We start from the raw sequence: 20,858 nt of genomic DNA, 5'->3' as shown, positions 1-20,858 counted from the left end.
GGTAGGATAGAAGACTGGTCTTGTGTACCTCCACAGCTAAGGACCTTCCTAATGAGCTGAAAAGAACAAGCATTCATTTGGACTAAAGAATGGGAAACAAGACCTATTTTGATTTCTCTCATTGTCTTGAATTTCTAATGCTTTTTTCAGACAGCCCCTGTCCTGGTTTGGTAATCAATCTGATCACACAGAGTACACCTAGGGCAGCTTTCCAGAATTGGTTTAGACCCTAAATAACCACTTAGACCCTAAATAACCACTTAGTCCCTGCCCTAAGAAAAGCAGGGCAAAAAACATTGGTGGAGAATGGGAGAGGTGGTCCAAGCTTCTAAAAAATGCCTAATAGCTTTGATTTGCAATTGTGAGAGACAGAACAGCCTGATTTGGAAAGACAGTCTAATTTTCCTAAAGGCCTGTCTCTGTATCAGTCACCAACTCCCCAGGATAAGAGGTTAAGACAGCTATTTGTAGGGTTGCTGTCTGCCCTTGGGTAACAGCAATGCACAGCAACCAACCTACTTGTGGATCTTCTAAGAGGGAATTGGTGGTGAGGGGGTTGTAATAAGACAGATGTGCATAGCAAAGGAAAATCAATTGAGAGGCTTTGCTTGAGATTCCTCTAAAGCCTACAAGACAGAAGCCCTATTCCCTATTCCCACACATGTTGAGTACTAGTTGTAGTTAACACTAACTTGGAAAAAAAAAAAAAAGAAAAAAGAGAAAAAAGGCTTTATAAGCCGGTACAGTCATTGCTTCTAGTTATCTTCTTGAGGATGACTTTTTCCATTTTTCTCCCGTCTCCTTCCAATAAGCCCTGCCAGATGTGAACTTAAAGCTATTCTACGTCAGCCCTGGAAATCTCAGATCCTGTCCAGTGTGAACAACTTTAAAACTGTTCACAATTTAAAAATTAATTGGAGGGCAAAGTTTCCCATCAGAGATGCTTGGGTTGACAAATTTGAAGCTATGGTGAGTAAAGGAATGAAAGACCTGAAAGAAACTCCTGTCCAGAGGTGTGCTCCCTATTTCTTCTACATGGAATTAATCCAGAGCAGGAACCACAAGCCTCCTACATTAAGCAGAATGCTCAGTCAGATCTAATTATTTTGCTAGTCTCCCTCACAGGAGGCCAATAAAAAGTCTACTTGATGCTGAAGAAGGATTAGCAGCTCAGGGGGCATGGCATGGTTTTGGCAGTCTTTGTTTCATTTGATTAAGGCTACAGTCTCACTCCAAGAGTCAAGCCACACTTCAGCAACATGAGACCAGATACTTTGTTTCACTAAGAAGCTTTCAACATTAAATACAAATTTTCTCATCCCAGATATTCATTAGTGAGAACAATTTGCATTCCAATTTTTTGAAAAATTGTTTTTCCAACTTAAATAAAAAAGAGGCATAAGAAACCAAGTAGCTTTGGCTGGATGCGGTGGCTCACCCCTGTAATCCCAACACTTTAGGAGGCCAAGGCAGATAGATCGCAAGGTCAGGAGATCAAGCCCAGCCTGACCAACATGGTGAAACCCCATCTCTACTAAAAATACAAAAATCAGCCAGGCATGGTGGTGTGCCCTGTAATTCCAGCTACTCAGGAGGCTGAGGCAGGAGAATCACTTGAACCCAGGAAGCTGCAGTGAGCCAAGATGGCACCACTGCACTACAGCCTGGGGTGACACAGTGAGACTCACCGTCTCAAAAATAATAATAATAATAATAAGCAGCTGTAAGCAGCTTCATCTGAGGGAACTGTCAACAATTCCCAAAAATTTTTCCCATCATCCCTCATCCCTGGATCACTTCTCATCACTGTCTATCTAACAGGGAAGAGAAAGCTCCAAAATTAAAGATAAAGCCTGACTTTTCTGACTCTACAACTGCCCCCTGACAAAATTAAGACTCTGATCCCCCAAAAGGCCAGAAATAGCATCAAATTCAAAAGCTATGCTGTCAGGAGTACACATATCAAATGCAGAGAAATATACAAGGAAGCACAATACATGGAGAAAAGGCAATGAATACTCTCAGATTATTTTCTCTTAAAAAAAAACATGTCATTAATTTTTAATCTTAGGTCCCATTACAGCATCCTGAATCAACACCAAAGTGAGTCAAGAATCCACTAAACATCTCATTTTATAATGCTCTTTATTTGATTAAAGAATTTGCCTTCTTTGTATACACTGGAATGTTATATTCCCTATGTATTTTACAGGGTTACAAAATGTCTCTCATTTTAAATATTATCCCAAAGTAATCTCAGAAAAAAAATGTTTGAAATTAAACTTGACTTTTAAAAAACCATATGGACAAACAACTTTCAAACGAAACTGGATTAGTAGGATTTCTTGCCTACTTAACTACATGACAGACTTCTTGTCCCAGGCCCCTCTCTCAGAAAAACTTCATGTGGAAACCAAGCTAGAGATAAGAATTCTTCCCTGATGCAGTTAGGGGAAAGGGAAAGGCTAGAAACCTCTTTGGCAAGCAGTTCCATACACAGCCATTTATGTGTGAGTGCTCTGCTTTAAGTACAGTACAGTTTTTGCAGGGAAGGCCAGATGTTGTTCAGAGTGGGAGTGGTACTTTTCAACCAGCTGAAAGTGCAGAAGTCATCTAGTCATCTGCCTCTTCCCACTGCCATTGCCTGCAGCCTTGCAGCAACTTTTCACCTACGCTATGGACTGCAATACTAAGTTAAAAGCCCAGGTTGAGCTGGCTGATGCTGTAGTCTCCATTGAAAAGGTAATGGATGAGATGGAACTGAAAAACCTCCACTATATGATGACACTCAAAAGTCTTAAGGGGAAGAGAAGGGAGGATTTCAGAGATGGGGACAGATAGACTGGTGGAAAAACACTGGGATGACTGGAAGGAAACGGGGTATACATGAGTAAACTGTACATACCAGTATAATCAGTTGCCTCCTGAAATGCAAAAAATCGAATGGTGAAATGGAGCCCTCTTGATAGTTTAGGGCCAAGAGGATTGGCACAAAGACTCAATGAACCCACAGCTTTCAAAATCATAACCTCGTTTCTGTTAGAAAGGAGAGGACTGATGACAGAGAGAGCAGTCTGGAAGAGGGAGGTGGTGAAACTGAGGAATGTGAATGGATTATAAAGACCGTGGCTATTATATTTTAGCTTAAGTACCCAAAATGTGGAGAATTGAAAATTGGGTAGCATCAGCAGCAGACATGATTACATGTGGATGTGAAATCCCTAACTGGACAGACATAGCCATTCTTTTAGACATATTGAAGAGGGATTGTGTCATTTGAAAGGGGGGTTCTCAGTTATCTTTAATATTGATACAAGTGGGATTCATGGTACTGTTCTAAACTGGAAGGACAGGCCCTGAAAGGAAAACAACTTGGCAAAGAGATGAAGGAATGAATGAATAGGGGAAAGGGACAGAAAACATCCTTATCTTTTAACTTCTAGGCCCCATACCCCTCAAACAGCTCACCTAAACAGTCCAAAAATCAAGAATGGGTTAGATATACTTGTTCCAGGAGTGCCAAATAAATACAATGCCTATAAACACATGATCCCAGTGCCAGACTGAATGTATAGAAAGAAAAACCTAAAGGTAAAGGAAAAGGGTATGAAAGATTAAAATCTTCTACAGAGAAAACTTTTTAAAAACAAACTAAGTATGAAATATAACTATATTTAGGGATTATATTTAGGGCTTAAAACAAAGGACTAGTTGGGTGCGGTGGCTCACACCTATAATCCCAGCATTTTGGGAGGCCAAGACAGGCAGATTGCCTGAGCTTAGGAGTTTGCGCCCAGCCTGGGCAACATGGTGAAACTCCATCTCTACTAAAATACAAAATATTAGCCGGGCATGGTGGTGTGTGCCTGTAGTCCCAGCTACTCAGGAGGCTGAGGCAAGAGAATTGCTTGAACTCAGGAGGCAGGGGTTGCAGTGAGCTGAGATCACGCCACTGCACTCCAACCTGGGCGACAGAGCGAGACTCTGTCTCAAAAAATAAAAATTAAAAATATTTTAAAAAATAAAGGAGCAACTTAGGTAAAGGTAGAGGAGGTATTTAACTGGGGGCATTCTCTGGAGAGCTTGCTTTCCTGCTGGCCAATAAAATCTGCCAAAGAAAATTAGCAGCCTTTCCCTTTATGTTTGTGCCATTTCTTTATCAAAGAATGTCTCTGTGACGCAGAAACATGGGGGTGAGTCGAGGGTCCTTGCGCGCAGAGAATCGTGCATTGTATCAGAAAAATGGGGTCTCCAATGGCTTGTAAATTTGGGAAAAACTCTTTAGCCATCGTTGGCATCTTCTTTATTAATACGAAAATTTTTCTTTTCGGCTCCCTCTTCTTGGTATTACAGGATTTCATACTTATCCACTAGGAAAGTGGTCTCTGTGGAAAACCTGACAGGGCTGTTTCCATCTACCTGGGTCACTTTGGTAACCTAGGAAAATAAACAAAGAGTAAGGTAAAGCAGGAGGTTTGATTCTCCATGATGTGGACTAAATTTTCATTACAGAACACATCAATTTCCCTAAAACCAGTATTAAAATACTAGAAAAATGTTCAATTCACAACTGAAAGTCACAGCATCACACTTTCCCACCAACATGATTAAGCTGCTTTCTTTCTAGATAGAAAAAAGACAACTGTTGGGATAAGATGTACAGTAGCATTAAAAGTAAGTAAAAGTTCCAAAATCAGTGGCCACACCCCAGCCCAGCCGAGCCCTGCCCTATATAACCTATGAAGTTCACAGACATTCTATCAGGATGAAATATTAACATTCTGACCCAAAATGCAACGTTCCAGCTCTTCACATTATTCATTTGCTCTGCTCTCAAAGTCTCATGTTAAAAGCCCCAGTGAGCTGCTCTATCATTTTTTAGGCATGGCTGGGTCCTTCTAATGACGTTTTCCCTTTTTAAATAAATAAATAAATGTCTAGTTTAATTAATTACCTGTAACAATGGTATCTATAGTGGCACCAACACAACACTTGAACCACTGATTTGTATTTTCTAATGAGGTTTTGGGAGAGCAATTATACTGTCCTAATCTATGAATAGCCCCAATAGGAAAATTTACCCATTTCTATCTAATGTCTTGGGTTCAATAAAGTAGCTTCCAACACTGAAGGGGTTATGCCACTAACTGATAGGAGAGGGAGAGAGAACTGCTCTTTGAAATCATCCAAGGGAGGAAGCTGCAACTTTCTAAGCACTTATGGGGGAGATGGAGACTGTATAGGAAGCTAAGATAGGGCCAGAACAACAAGCAAGTCAAAAAGAGGGAATATTAACATAAACTGTAATACAAATTCAAAAATTGGAAGAATGGCTAGGCGTGATGGCTCACTTCTGTAATCCCGGCACTTAGGGAGGCTGAGGTGGGGGGATCATCTGAGGTCAAGAGTTAGAGACCAGTCTGGCCAACGTGGTGAAACCCCATCTCTACTAGGAAAAAAAAAAAAAAAAAGGGCCAGGCGCAGTGGCTCATGCCTGTAATCCCAGCACGTTGGGAGGCCGAGAAAGGTGGATCACATGAGGTCGAGAGCTTGAGACCATCCTGACCAATAGAGAAACCCTGTCTCTACTATACTAAAAATACAAAATTAGCCAGGCATGGTGGCGTATGCCTGTAATCCCAGCTACTCGGGAGGTTGAGGCAGGAGAATCACTTGAACCCGAAAGGAGGAGGTTGCAGTGAGCCGAGATTGCACCATTGTACTCCAGCCTGGGCAACAAGAGCAAGACTCCGTCTCAAAAAAAAAAAAAAGAAAAAAGAAATTAGTGGGCATGGTGGTGCATGCCTGTAGTCCCAGCTACTCAGGAGGCTGAGCCAGAAGAATCCCTTGAACCCAGGAGGTGGCAGAGGTTGCAGTGAGCCAAGACTGCACTGTACTCCAGCCTGGGTGGCAGAGCAGGACTCCGTCTCAAAACAACAACAAAAACTGAAAGAACAATTCGTTAAAAAATAATGATCTGGGCCAGGCACGGTGGCTCATGCCTGTAATCCGAGCACTTTGGGAGACCGAGGCAGGCAGATCACCTGAGGTCAGGAGTTCAAGACAAGCCTGACCAATACGATAAAATCCCGCTTCTACTAAAAACACAAAAATTAGCTGGGCTTGGTGGTAGGTGCCTGTAGTCCTAGCTACTTGTGAGGCTGAGACAGAAGGCTTGAACATGGGAGGTGGAGGTTGCAGTGAGCCGAGATTGTGCCACTGCACTCCAGCCTAGGCAATAGAGTGAGACTCTGTCTCAAATAATAATAATAATAATAATAATAATAATAATCCGAAGGAACAGTTCACATATTTCCACTGCTTTGCCTACCTAAAGGACAGAGTTTGCAACAGAATTTGCTCATGATTATTTGTACTAATAAAGGGAGCTGTGACATAAATAATTTCCATTTGTAATAGAATGGAACTATTTTTTTTGGCAGTAATTTTGTCTTTCAAATTAAAAAACTTTCATTCTTTGGGTATAAACAAAGTGACAGCAAGGCCTTACAAAATCAAGTGTTGGGTGTTTTGGCATATCTATTTTAAAATATATGAGGTTAAAAAAAAACAGGCAATTAAGTGTATATGAATCTTGAACAATCCACAAGTACTTTTATATGTATTAATATTCCATTTCTTTCTCTGATCTAGAGAAGAAAACTGAGGTTAAGCAGATAAAGAATTTGACCAAGATCATATAATGAATTAGAAAGGGAACTCCTATAGAAGACATCAGTTTTTTTCTGAGCTTTATCTGACCATGAAGCCATACTACCTATCTGGCATCCTATACATGTTCCTACTGTCCTACCACTTTCCCTATACATATTCTCAACTATAATGGAATACCTGTATGTTACAGTAATTTTTCTTGGAGACAAAGGAAACTTGAACAGGGAAGAAGTCATTGGGCTGCCCAGCAATGCTAAACTCCAGGCTGCCACTCTTATTTTTGGCATCAATCACAGGCAGGCACCACTCCAGGGTATTTCGTCGACTGTCATGTCGATACTCCCCATCGATCTCACCAATAACAGGCGCGCCGACACCAGACCTGTTGTGAGAAACATCTGGTCAAGATAGCTGCTCAGAGCCAGAACTCCACCGAGGAAAACCAACCCCAAATTTGATTATGATGATCCTCAAATTCTGCCTTCTAGGACAGCAATTTCAGAGAAAACAAACAAACAAACAAACAAACAAACAAACAAAAAACACCTCGCTAATAATTTCAAGGATCAAATGAAGTCCTAGCGCCTTGGCTAAGAGTTTCACTCAATTCCCTCTGTAGATACAGCAAATATGCAAAAATAGGTATTTGGCAGGTATGCCTATGGGCTGCTCCAACTTATGAACTAGATCTGGGGACCAAAACCAACGAATGTGTTAGGAGGGCTATGTTTCCAAAAACCCTGCACCAATAGGTTGCTGCCCTGTAAATAAGGAATTTTAACATAACGTAGCACTGTGTACGTGACAATGGGGAAACGAGCAGGTTGATAATAGTGGGGAAAACTCTAAACATCAATAATGGAGATGAATGGAGGCCTTTGAGATAATTTGTTTTTTGTTTTGTTTTGTTTTGAGACAGAGTCTCGCTCTGTCAGCAGGCTAGAGCACAGTGGCGTGACCTCAGCTCACTGCGACCTCTGCCTCCCAGGTACAAGCGATTCTCCTGTCTCAGCCTCCTGAGTAGCAGGGACTAAAGATGCGCACTACCACACCAAGCTCATATTTTTTTGATATGGAGTTTTGCTCTTACTGCCCAAGATGGAGTGCAATGGCACAATCTTAGCTCACTAGAACCTCTGCCTCCCAGGTTCAAGAGATTCTCCTGCCTCAGTCTCGGAAGTAGCTGGATTATAGGCACATGTGACCATGCCCTGCTAACTTTTTGTATTTTTAGTAGAAAAGGGATTTCACCATGTTAGCCAGGCTGGTCTCAAACTCCTGAACTCAGATGATCCGCAAAATCTCGGCTTCCCAAAGTGTTGGGATTACATTGAGCCACCACACTTGGCTGAGAATTTGTTTTTAAAGATTTCAGAATGTTTCAAACTTATTGAAGTTGACTGCAATGGGTTTATTTGATTTACAATCCAGTAAATGGACTTTTATTTGATAAGTGAAATCACAATTACCCCGGGGCAAAATGGAAACATGATGGGAGAAAGAGAGTCACAGTTTTCTTTAATCTGCAAGAGAAGCAGGACTAGTTAAGATTTACTTTGCACCCCTACACATGGCTGACAAGCAGCGTCAGCTACTCCTACACATTCTAAATTTACTGGCTTTTAGTTCACCAGTGACACTCAATGTTTATATTAGGGGTAGGGTAAATAAGAGAGACAAAGTAAACTTTAAGGGTGGCATAAGACTATTAATTCTTCCCCATCAATTTCAGGGTCCTGGTTCTTTTATGCTCCTTCTCTTTGTCCTTGCTCTAATTCTGATTCTTATCTCTTCTAATTTGATCAGTTCTAGACAATGGGAGTAAAATGTTGCGAAGGGTCTCTTCTGGAGACCATTGCAAAACTGAACTAGAATACAGGAAACCACCACAACCACAATTACAGGGTAGACAAAGGACTCAAAATTGTGGCATTCTATAAATAGTCTAGTAAACGAAATCCTGACAAACAAAACTCTACCTGTCACCAACGCCCAAGTCCTAAAATGGTTCAAGGCAGCCATCTATTGTTCTGAAGCAATGACCATACTGCAGAGAATAAGATGGTTACCCATTTAAGGGGATACTGATAATAAAGCTTTTTTTTTTTTTTTGAGATGGAGTCTCGCTCTGTCACTCAGGCTGGAGTACAGTGGCACGATTTCGGCTCACCACAACCTCTGCCTCCCGGGTTCAAGCAATTCTCCTGCCTCAGCCTCCTGAGTAGCTGGGATTACAGGCATGTGCTATCACGCCCGGCTAACTTTTTAAATTTTTAATAGATATGGGGTTTCACCCTGTTAGCAAGGATGTTAGCGATGCCTCGGCCTCCCAAAGTGCTGGGATTACAGGTGTAAGCAATAAAGTTTATTTTTTAAAAATGGATATAAGAATGACTAAAACCAGACTTGATAATGTAAAGGCCTGAATTAATAAAAAGGGAAGACAACTGTGAATTAAATTAGCACCATTTTCTCTGCAGTAATAACTGAGCAATATAAAGGTACACTAAAAATACACTTACTGCCGGGTGCGGTGGCTCACGCCTGTAATCCCAGCACTTTGGGAGGCCGAGGTGGGTGGATCACGAGGTCAAGAGATCGAGACCATCCTGGTCAACATGGTGAAACCCCATCTCTACTAAAAATACAAAAAATTAGCTGGGCACGGTGGCGCGTGCCTGTAATCCCAGCTACTCAGGAGGCTGAGGCAGGAGAATTGCCTGAACCCAGGAGGCGGAAGTTGCGGTGAGCCGAGATCACGCCATTGCACTCCAGCCTGGGTAACAAGAGCAAAACTCCGTCTCAAAAAAAAAAAAAATACACTTACTGCTGCTCATAATTAAAACCTCTGCTTAATTACAAGGGTTGATGGGTAGGTGAAAGGAGCTAGGATTTACTGGTGAGTAATAAGAGTGCATGCTCACTGGAAATGCTACTAAAATGATAAGGTAGAGACCATTTCCAGATGATCTTAGAGAGTGGGCCATTTAAGTGTACAACAAAAGCTTATTGGAGCTCAACTTCTGGGATTGACAGACATTTTTGTTATCTTGATTACGGTGTTGGTTTCACAAGTATAAATATACCAAGATGGCATAATTAAAATATGTGTAGTTTATTGTAAATAAATTATGCCCCAAAAAGGCTGTTAGGAAATTTACTGAAACTAATGTAGACATCTTATTTCAAGAATCAATAGTTCCCTTGAACACAGTGTCATCTTTAGTGAAAGTTTAGACAGCACATGAAAATGAAACACTCAGCCTGACAGACTCAATTTCTTTGAAAACTGTAAAACAGAAAGTTTGACTAAGAAATGGCTCCTCCTTCTGGAAATGTTCATTACTACACAAACGAGCTGAGGACCAACATCTAAAAACAGAACCAGGCCAGGTGCAGTGCACTGCTCACCTCTGTAATCCCAGCACTTTGGGAGGCCAAGGCAGGTGGATCATCTTGAGGCCAGGAGTTCAAGACCAGCCTGGCTAACATGGTGAAACCCCATCTCTACTAAAAATACAAAAATTAGCTGGGTGTGGTGGTACATACCTGTAATCTCAGCTACTCAGGAGGCTGAGGCAGAAGAATCGCTGGAACCTGGGAGGCGGAGGTTGCAGTGAGCCAAGATTGCACCACTGCACTCTAGCCTGGGTGACAGAGTGAGACTCAGTCTCAAAAAAATAAAAAATAAAAATAGCCTTAGAAGTACAACTGGCTTGTTCATCTGATTTGGTTTTAAAGTCAGTAAAATCCATCCCTTTCAAAGTGCTCAGTGTATTTCAACAACTGTACGCAGTAAGCACCACAACAATCAAGTCATAGAACAATTCTTGGCTGGGCGTGGTGGCTCACACTTGTAATCCCAGCACTTTGGGAAGCCAAGGGGGCAGATCACTTGAGCTCAGGAGTTTGAGATCAGCCTGCACAACATGGCAAAACCTGTCTCTACAAATAATACAAATATTAGCCGAGCATGGTGGTGTGCACCTGTAGTCCCAGCTACTTGGAGGGTGAGGTAGGAGGATGATAGCTTGAGCCTGAGAGGTGGAGGCCGCAGTGAGCCAAGATCGTGCCAGTGTCCTCCAGTGACAGGACTCCAGTGACAGAGAGAGACCCTGTCTCAAAAAAACAATGCTCCTTTGTTTTATTTATAAATATGAAATACTTCATAAACTTGCATGTCATCCTTACACAGGGGCATGCTACTCTTCTCTGTATGGCTCCAATTTTAGTGCCTGTGCTGCCAAAACAAACACAAGTCCTAGAACACTCCTATCATTTCCAAAAGTTCTCTTGTGCCCCTCTGAAGTGAAGTACCTTCCTCTCTACCTCCTAATTTCTATTCAAGAGTATTACCTTTTCCAGAAAATGAAAGAAGTGGAATCATATAACATTCAGCCTTCTATATCTGGCTTCTTTCACAACTAGCTTTTTAAAGAAGCAAGTATCTTTGAATGGTTAGGTAAGGTAGGTGCTGACTCCAAAATGAGTTCCAAAAGACCAGTTCTGTAAGTCCAACATAGGGAACATGATTACATGAGGACAGCACTTACGGGAGTGGGATGGTGATAATCACATCATTCAGTTCTAAATTATCTTCTTGTAGCTCATATTCTATGTTGACATCACAGCCATTTCCACTCTCCGAGGGCCAGCAATTAACTGAGGAGAAAGCAAAGCAGTCATACTTAAATATAAGAAAAAGATGGCTGGGTACAGTGGCTCATGCCTGTAACCTCAGTGCTTTAGAGGACCAAGGTGCTAGGATCAAAGTGAGAGAATTGGTTAAGGCCATGAGTTCAAGATCAGCCTAGGAAACAAAGTGAGCCTGCACCTCTACCAAAAAAAAAAAAAAAATAGCCAGGAATGGTGGCATTTGCCTGTTCTCCTAGCTACTCAGGAGACTGAGGTGGGAGATCAGCTGAACCCAGGAGTTCAAGACTGTAGTAAGCCATGATCATACCACTGCACTCCAGCCTGGGTGACAGAGGGAGTCTGTGTCTTTAAAAAAAAAAAAGTTAGCTGGATATGGTGACATGCGCCTGTAGTCCTAGTCTGGGCTATTCCAGATGCTGAGGCAGGAGGATGGCTTGAGCCCAGGAGTTTGATGCTGCAGTGAGCTATGATCACCCCACTACACTCCAGCCTAAGCAACAGAAGATCTTGTCTCTAAAACAGTAACAACAACAAAAATAAACAACAACAAAATCACAATGGTTTCAAAATGAAAGCTATTAAAAATGAAAACTAATTATAAAAATATACAAAATGCAGCACCAGGTCCATTTCAAAAGAAAGTCATTTTGTCAGAAAGAACTTTGCTATAGCAATGAAGATAAGTGTACAAGTTCCAGTTCTCAATGCAAACTAGCTTAGTGGGACTGGCCAGAGGCACTTACTTGTCAGTGGAATAAAAGATTCCTCTGTGGTTTGTAGTCTCCACTTTAGCACCCCTACATCACTGTTGACTGGAAATGACTTCTCTGGATTCTTCAGGCCAATTAGAGACTCTGCAGTGAAAAGTTTTTTATCCACATTTGGATGGGTCTAGAATGAGAAGGAAAGGAAAACTCCTGAGGTTCAGACAGACGAGAAACAACCCCCTCTAGGCTTATATGACCCACAATCTAAACAGAGTGGTACTCTGTTAGAGTACCTAACAAATTTCAATTCTTTTTCATTTTAAAGAAAGATTTCCCTTCTTCAAATATTTTTTAAATGATTTAAGATATTTAAAAACTCGTTAATTTAAAAAAAAAACTAATTTTAACTCTAAAAGCCACTATAGAACAAGTTTGCACCTGAAAAAGTTAAAAGACCATTAACCAAATCCTTTCCAAAAATACTTCACAGGGAACAGGTTAATGGTGGGACCAGGCTTGTCAAGCAGAAGACTCCAGTGAGACCCTGATCAGCTGCCTGGGTCAGACAGCAGTTCTAGCTTTATATAAAGTACCAGGAAAGGGCAATCTCTGTGTAAAGTCTAGTTACAATTTTGCCTAGAGACTTAAAGTTGTTAAAAATCCAAGCCAATTAAGGTAAGTCTTATCTTTTTAAATCAATTTGGGGAGGCTGAGGTGGGCACAGCACTTGAGGTCAGGAGTTTGTGATCAGCCTGGCCAACATGGCAAAACCCCACCTCTACTAAAAATACAAAAATCAGCTGGGGCCAGGCATGGTAGCTCATGCCTGTAATCCCAGCACTTTGAGAGGTCGAAGTGGGGGAATCACCTGAGGTGAGGAGATCGAGACCAGCCTGACCAACATAGCAAAACCCTGTCTCTACTAAAAATACAAAAGTTAGCTGGGCATGGTGGTGCATATCTGTAATCCCAGCTACTCAGGAGGCTGAGACATGAGAATTGTTTGGACCTGGCAAGTAGAGGTTGCAGTGAGCTGAGATGGCACGACTGCACACCAGTCTCGGTGACAGAGCAAGACTCTATCTCAAACAAAAACAAACACAAACCCAAGAATTACATCATTTTGGCTGGGCATGGTGGCTCACGCCTGTAATCCCAGCCCTTTGGGAGGCTGAGGCAGGAGGATTGCTTCTTAATCCCAGGAGTTAAAGACCAGCCTGGGCAACACAGTGAAACTCCATCTCTAGAAAAAAAAAAAAAATTAGCTGGTGTGGTGGCGTACACCTGTGGTCCCAGCTACTATGGAGGCTGAGGTGGGAGGATTGCTGGGGCCCAGGAGGTTGAGGCTGTAGTGAGCCAAGGTCATGCTGCTGTACAACAGAGACTCTGTGTCAAAAAAGCAAAAAAATAAAAACAGAAATCACTTTTGGATAGCAGTCTATATACACTTTACAAGCCAGCAAAAATGTCAAATAATATAAGCACAACTTCCAAAAGACACTCTGTGCTGACTATGGGGGGAAAGTTGACAAAACACTCTTCCTTAAAAAGGATTTGTTCTTGTGATGTCAGCTAAATTGTGACAAGAACTCCTGTAATATAAAGAGCTCATATATATATATATATATATATATATAAAAATAGTTGGAGCATACACATTTATATTAAAAGGATTTTATGTACTTTTCAAATATACCATTAGATACTACCCTTCAGTTAACAAAACAAGCACTGGTAGTTTAATGAAAGGAGTAAATTTTGCATCAAGCCACCATGCCTGGCTAATTTTTTTTTTTTTTTTTTTTTTAAGACGGGGTTTCACCACGTTGGTCAGGCTGGTCTTGAACTCCCAACCTCAGGTGATCCGCCCGCCTTGGCCTCCAAAGTGCTTGGATTACAGGCATCAGCCACCATGCCCGGCCGCCTGGCTAATTTTTAAAATTTTTATAGAGATAGGGTTTCATTGCTCAACCCATGTTGCCCAGGCTGGTCTTGAACTCTTGGGCTCAAATGATCCTCCGCTCAGTCTCTTAAAGTGCTGGTATTATAGGTGTGAGCCACCACACCTGGCCTAAAGCCTTGTTTTTTTTAAACTATATTTCAAGCAAAATCCTAAGTGATTTAGTTTTCATAACAGCAAAAGATAAACATCTCTTTGTACCTTCTGTTAGTATTAAGTCATTTAATAGATTTCAAAGTGACCTTTTATCCAATTCCAGTATTTAAAAGCCATCCTAACACAGCTGCTTTACTCATTCTCAGGTAGCTACTATATGCAATAAATTAACTTCTTTCCTATGCATTTAAAATGATGTTAGTTATATAACTTAAATAATTTTCTGTGGTTCACATTAGGAACTCTAGTTGAGAAAGACTATGATAGGTAAAGTGTTAATACTCCCTATCAAAAGCTTCTACACACCTGTAGCTGCACCCCTTTCTTATCTTCATTTTCCACATGAAGACGAATTCGGCCATATTTGTCATCTGAGATCCTAAGCATGATCATGCCATGCAACTCCATATTCTGTAATCCTCCATCTCGTCCACAGGTTAATGTGATCTTTTCTTCAATCTTCATATGTACACTAAAAAGAAAAAGTAATACGTTTGTTCAGAAAGGTAGAAACCAGAACTCCCTTTCTCCAGGGTCTAATGATTAGCCATCAACAACTTTTTTTTTAAACGTGCTACTGCTATAGTTATCAACATTTAAAACACTATATCCTTTGATCCAGTAATCCCTCAAAAGACTCTATCCTACAGATAAATTATCATCTGTGCAAAACAATTTGCTAGTTACTCACTGAAGAATTGTTTGTAATGGCAAAAGTTTTTAAACAAATGTCTTGCCAATAGGGGGCTGCTTAAATAAAGGCATATCCACACCAACAACTGGGCCGGGCGTGGTGGCTCACGCCTGTAATCCCAGCACTTTGGGAGGCCGAGGCAGGCGGATCATGAGGTCAAGAGATCAAGACCATCCTGGCCAACATGGTGAAACCCCATCTCTATAAAAAAAAAAAAAAGAAAACAAAACAAACAACTGAAAAAACTTTCTATTTAAAAACATTTTCGAGCTTCAAAAAATTAAAATTATACAAGGAAGACATATATACCCCTTTTCCAGATTCACCTACTGTTAACATTTACCCCATTTGTTTTATCATTTGCATTTGTTTCTCTCTCTCTAAACATTATATATGTACATTATACATTTTTTTTCCTGAACCATTAGGAAGTAGGTTACATACATCATGGCTCTTACCCCTAAATACTTCAGTGTTTATATTATAAGATTAGGGATATTCTCTTCCATAATCAATCACAGTACCATTATTAACTTCACAAATTTACACTGATACTTTTATTTAGCTTTTTGTTGTTGTTGTTTTAAGAGAGAGTTTCACTCTTGTTGTCCAGGCTGGAGTACAATGGTATAATCTCAGCTTACTGCAACCTCCACCTCCTGGGTTCAAGCAATTCTGTCTTAGCCTCCCGCATAGCTAGGATTACAGGCACCAGTCACCACGCCTAGCTAATTTCTGTATTTTTAGTAGAGTCAGGGTTTTTTTTTTTTTTTTTTTTTGAGACAGAGTTTCACTCTTGTTACCCAGGCTAGAGTGCAATGGCGCGATCTCAGCTCACCGCAACCTCTGCCTCCTGGGTTCAGGCAATTCTCCTGCCTCAGCCTCCTGAGTAGGTGGGATTACAGGCACAAGCCAACATGCCCAGCTAATTTTTTGTATTTTTAGTAGAGATGGGGTTTCACCATGTTGACCAGGATGGTCTCGATCTCTTGACCTTGGGATCCACCCGCCTCAGCCTCCCAAAGTGCTGGGATCACAGGCGTCAGAGTCAGGGTTTTACCATGTTGGCTAAGCTAGTCTTGAACTCCTGACCTCAGGCTATCTGTCCACCTCGGCCTCCCAAAGTGCTGGGATTACAGGCATGAGCCACCATGCCTGGCCTGTTGTTGTTGTTTAAGAGACAGATCATGCTGTGTTGCCCAGGCTGGAGTGCAGTGGCTATTCAAAGGCACAATCACAGTTTACTATAACCTTTAATTCCTGGTCTCAAGTGATCCTCCTGCCTCAGTCTCCTGAGCAGCAGGGATGACAGCCATGTGGCATCGTGCCTGGCTACCATTGATACAATAATTTTATCTATCTATCAACCATATGTCAATCTAGTCAGTTGACCTAATTTTTTATATATAAATAAATAAATATATATATATATATATATATATTTATTTTTGCAACGGAGTCTCCCTCTGTCACCAGGCTGGAGTGCAGTGGCATGATCTCTGCTCACTGCAACCTCTGCCTCCTAGGCTCAAGCGATTCTCTTGCCTCAGGTTCCTGAGCAGCTAGGATTACAGATGTGTGCCATCACGCCCAGCTAATTTTTATATTTTTAGTAAAGACAGGTTTCACCATCTTGGCCAGGATGGTCTCCATCTCTTGACTGTGTGATCCACCCACGTCGGCCTCCCAAAGTGCTGGGATTACAGGCATGAACCACCGCGCCCAGTCGACCTAGTAATATTTTTAATAGTAGTTGTGATATTATAATATACATACATACTGGTTTTCATCCATGGTTCCTGGTTCATAACTCCCATATCCTTTATTATATATAATGTTGGGGCACTTTAGGCCTCAGAAGTAGCACTGAGAAAACAGAATCTCTCTTTGACCTTCTCCTGTCCTCCTTTCACCAGCCCAAGGCAGGACTCTAATCTTCAAAAGGGGTCCTGTCCCATGTCCTGGAGGAAGGAATGCTGCACAGAGAGGCCAAGAATCTGGACAGGCCTTGTTGGGTTTCCCCACTCAACCTATCAGTATTAGGTCATACCCTTTGTCCAATCATATTTCTGCATGCTTGTCAATTATGCCTATCCAATGAAGTCTCCATAAAAGGCTCCAGAGGACAGGGTCTGGGAAGCTTCTGGACAGCTGAACACATGGAGGCTTACAGGAAGGTGAACAAGGTCTCATCTGCTTTCCAAGAGGGTGGCGCACCCCAACTCCCTGGGGACAGAAGCTCCTGTGCTCAAGACCCTCCCAGACCTTGCCCTATGTATCTCTTCATCTAGCTGCTTATTTGCATCCTTTAAAATGTCCTCTGTAATAAATTAGTAAATGTTAAATAAGTTTCCCTGAGTTATGTGAGATGCTCTAGCAAATTAATTGAACCCAAAGAGGGGATGTCATGGGAGACCAAACTTGAGGTCAGTAACAAGTTCTGAAAGCCTGGACTTATGACTGGTGGGAAGGACGAATCAGTCTTGGGGGACTGAACTCTCAACCTGTAGAATCTGAGGCTATTTCTAGGTAGATAGCATCAGAATTGAAATGAATTGGAGGACACTGGTTAGGTGTGATTGCTTGATGTGTACTGAAAAACCTATATACACTTGATCATAGAAGTCTTTTGCGTTGATTGTTGTTGAATGAGAAAATAGAAAAAAAACAGTTTGAGTTGTTTTTTCTACACTACAGTAGTAAAGGATCCAGTCTAGGGTAAGGTATTGCATTTAGATGTCATGTCTCTTCGTTTTCAAATGAGATTCTTATCTCCAAAATAATTAAGTGAAAAATGCAATTGGAAAACGTGTCTAGTTTTACTGCTTTGCATAAAAAGGGAAAAAATAGACATACTGTATACATATGTTTTTTATTCATCTATATATCATAGACCATACCCCTCAGAAGGATACACAAAAAACCCTGTTAATACTAGTTGTCTTCGAAATGAGAAATTGGCATGGCTGAGCGAGAGAAGACTTCTGACTGTCAACACCTTTTGAATTTTGTACTATATGAATGTATAATCCAATTTTAAAAAGATTAAAAAGTACTGCTGCTACAGGCAATTATTAAGGATAATCTATTCATATTCAGTAATAGAAATATTTTTGGTTGGATGAACTACAGAGGCTATAAAGAATATTTTGCTATCCTATCCTGTTCTCTGTTCCAACCTCTTAGGTCTTCCTAGAAACAAAGGCATCAGAGTCAAGACCAAAAAGGAGTGTATCTCAAGACAATGCATGGTACCACTTTACCTTCACAAAAGTTTGCTCTGTGCTCAAGAGGCATTTTATCATTTAGAAAAAAAGGAGTGTCTCAAATTCTCTTTAATATGTGATGGTTTCCAACATCTTTTTTTTTTTTGAGAGAGTCTCACTCTGTCACCCAGCCTGGAGTGCAGGAGAGCCATCTTGGCTCACTACAACCTCCGCCTCCGAGATTCAAGCAATTCTCCTGCCTCAGCCTCCTCAGTAGCTGGGATTACAGGTGTGTGTCACCATGCCCAGCTAATTTTTTTGTGTTTTAGTGGAGAAGGGGTTAATTTTTTGTATTTTAGTGGAGACGGGGTTTTACCATGTTGCCCAGGGTGGTCTTGAACTCCTGAGCTCAGGCAATCCACCCGACTCAGCCTCCCAGAGTGCTAGGATTACAGCCGTGAGCCACCACACTCAGGAACATCTTTTTAAAAGTGTGAAGACTCTGTCTCACTCAAAGTAACCATTAGGAAGAGCACAGCAGCTTTATCAAGTCAAGAAGTTTATTCCAATGTAACCCTGTTCATTTCATACAGAACAGGGCATATAAAGAGTAAACACTTGGCTGGGTGCGGTGGCTCACATCTGTAATCCTAGCACTTTGAGAGGCAGAGGCAGGCGGATCACTTGAGGTTAGGAATTCGAGACCAGCCTAGCCAACATGGCAAAACCCTATCTCTACTAAAAACAAGAAAATTAGCCAGGCGTGACGGTGTGTGCCTGTAATTCCAGCTACTTGGGAGGCTGAGGCAGGAGAACTGCTTGACCCTGGGAGAGAGAGGTTGCAATAAGTCAAGATCGTGCTACTGCACCCCGGCCTGGGTGACAGAGCAAGACTCTGTCTCATAAAAAAACAAAAAAGAAAGAAAAAGTAAATACTCCGCTTTTATGCACACTTGATAGAGGTATCCTCCTGGTATTATCTTTCAGTTGACCTCAAAACCATCAGCAACAGAAGATCTGGGCTTTAAGATGAGAAATCGGAGTCACGAACATGTGAACTTGATAACTACCACTTAAAAATGTCACCAACCAGTACCACAGCCGAGATAAGAGTTGAATCAAAATATTCCATAGTGGCTTCAAATATTTAAACTGCAAAAGATGGCTGGGCATGGTGACTCACGCCTGTAATCCCAGTACTTTGGGAGGCCAAGGCAGGCATACTGCTTGAGTCCAGGAGTTAGAGACCAGCCTGGGCAACAAGGCAAAACCCTGTCTCTACCAAAATACAAAAATTAGCCCAGCGTGCACACCTGTAGTCCCAGCTACTTGGGAGGCTGAGGTGGGAGAATCACTTGAGCCCAGGAGGCAGAAGTTGCAGCAAGCCTAGACTGCACCACTGCACTCCAGCCTGGGTGACAGAGCGAAACCCCATCTCGAAAAAATAAATAAGTAAAATAAAATTCAAAATATAGTATATTAATTTGCTCTTAAAGATATCTACAAGTTTTAGATTAAAGATTGGTTCTACTTATAGTTTCATTTTTAAAAAGTCATGCCAAATACAGTGTGGGGTCACCATAGCTCTAGTCCCCTAATTCGAGTCCTTTCTAAGAGATAAGCTATATACTAGGCATGACTACAAGTAACTTTTGTTTAATTTAGCTGCAAAAGGCAAGTTCTAAACTTCACAGAAAATAGGTGGCTGGGGGCCCCCAATCATGGTTAAAGGAAAAAGAAAAAGATCAGGTGCAGCAATGCATGCCTGTATCCCAGCTACTTGGGAGGCTGAGACAGGAAGACTAACTGAGCCCAGGAGTTGGAAGCTAGCCTAGACAATATAGTAAGACCCTGTCTCAAAAAAATAAAGCAAAACAAAACCAAAAATGACCTTATGTTAATACGTAGAATATGTTCTGAATAAATCTTTTAAATCAGAAAAGATTAAAAGATAGAAAAAGAATTTATAGCACACTGAAGTAAGTTTTAAAAAAGTATGTGGCACATGCTTGTAATCCCAGCTACTCGGGTGGCTAAGTTAGGAGAATTGCTTGACCAGGAGGCAGAGGTTGCAGTGAGCCAAGATGGCGCCATTGCACTCCAGCCTGGGGAACAAGAGCGAAACTCCAACTCAAAAAAAAAAAAAAAAGAAAAAAGAAAAAAATTATGTGGACTGTATTCAAAGATTGAATTCTTATTCAAAGTCCTACTTACCTTTCCATATTAACGGGTGGAGCATGCACTTTGGTTGCTTCAGAAGTACGCTTGCCCATACTGGAGGACATGATAGTTTCACCTTCTGATTTCAATTTGTCCACAAAATTATCTACTTCCTTTCCTTTGGCTCCAAGTTTCAAAGCCTTGCTGGGGCCTGAAGGCCTAAGTGGAAGGATTTGAAATACATTACTGAAAGGTATATTTTTACAAGCACACATGATCTGATGAAAACTTTGTATCTTCCATCCAGAGAAATATACCTGTGCACAGAATTTTGCATATAATTTCAGATAATTCATTGATTTCCCCTAAAATCAATCCATGAACAAGATTAAAAATCTACATTCCATAAACCATTAAATATCCCTTTCTTCCCCATAATAAGGCAACCCTCATAGGAAACTGAGGACATGATATAATTTATAACTCTCTTTTATACAAAAGGAAAAACATCACATTCAGATTTCTTCTTCTTCTTTTCTTTTCTTTTTTTTTTTAAAGACGGGGTTTCACCATGTTGGTCAGGCTGGTCTTGAACTCCCGACCTCAGGTGATCCGCCCGCCTTGGCTTCCAAAGTGCTTGGATT

The 20,858-nt window shown here is 41.2% G+C and overlaps 1 protein-coding gene and 1 non-coding gene across 2 annotated transcripts in view; both read right to left on the bottom strand.

The window, feature by feature from the left end:
• Window positions 1-2,128: 2,128 nt before the first annotated feature.
• The window catches only part of ARCN1 (archain 1), a 31,087-nt gene continuing 12,357 nt past the window's right edge, over window positions 2,129-20,858 (bottom strand). Inside the window, exons 5-10 of the mRNA XM_012470386.3 lie at window positions 20,269-20,433; window positions 14,461-14,626; window positions 12,075-12,222; window positions 11,229-11,337; window positions 6,853-7,057; window positions 2,129-4,437 (exon numbers count right to left, since the gene is read on the bottom strand). Coding sequence (XP_012325809.1) covers window positions 4,348-4,437; window positions 6,853-7,057; window positions 11,229-11,337; window positions 12,075-12,222; window positions 14,461-14,626; window positions 20,269-20,433 — 883 coding nt within the window. The 3' untranslated portion in view covers window positions 2,129-4,347. The remainder of the gene's footprint in view (window positions 4,438-6,852; window positions 7,058-11,228; window positions 11,338-12,074; window positions 12,223-14,460; window positions 14,627-20,268; window positions 20,434-20,858) is intronic.
• Window positions 10,826-10,931, bottom strand: LOC135274653 (U6 spliceosomal RNA). The gene has a single exon (XR_010342443.1). It is a non-coding gene; the product is annotated as a U6 spliceosomal RNA (small nuclear RNA).

Source organism: Aotus nancymaae, unplaced genomic scaffold, assembly GCF_030222135.1.
Source record: "Aotus nancymaae isolate 86718 unplaced genomic scaffold, 86718_ANA_hifiasm-v0.15.2.pri h1tg000012l, whole genome shotgun sequence".
NCBI lineage: Eukaryota > Metazoa > Chordata > Mammalia > Primates > Aotidae > Aotus > Aotus nancymaae.
This window is presented reverse-complemented; position numbering and strand designations above follow the sequence as displayed.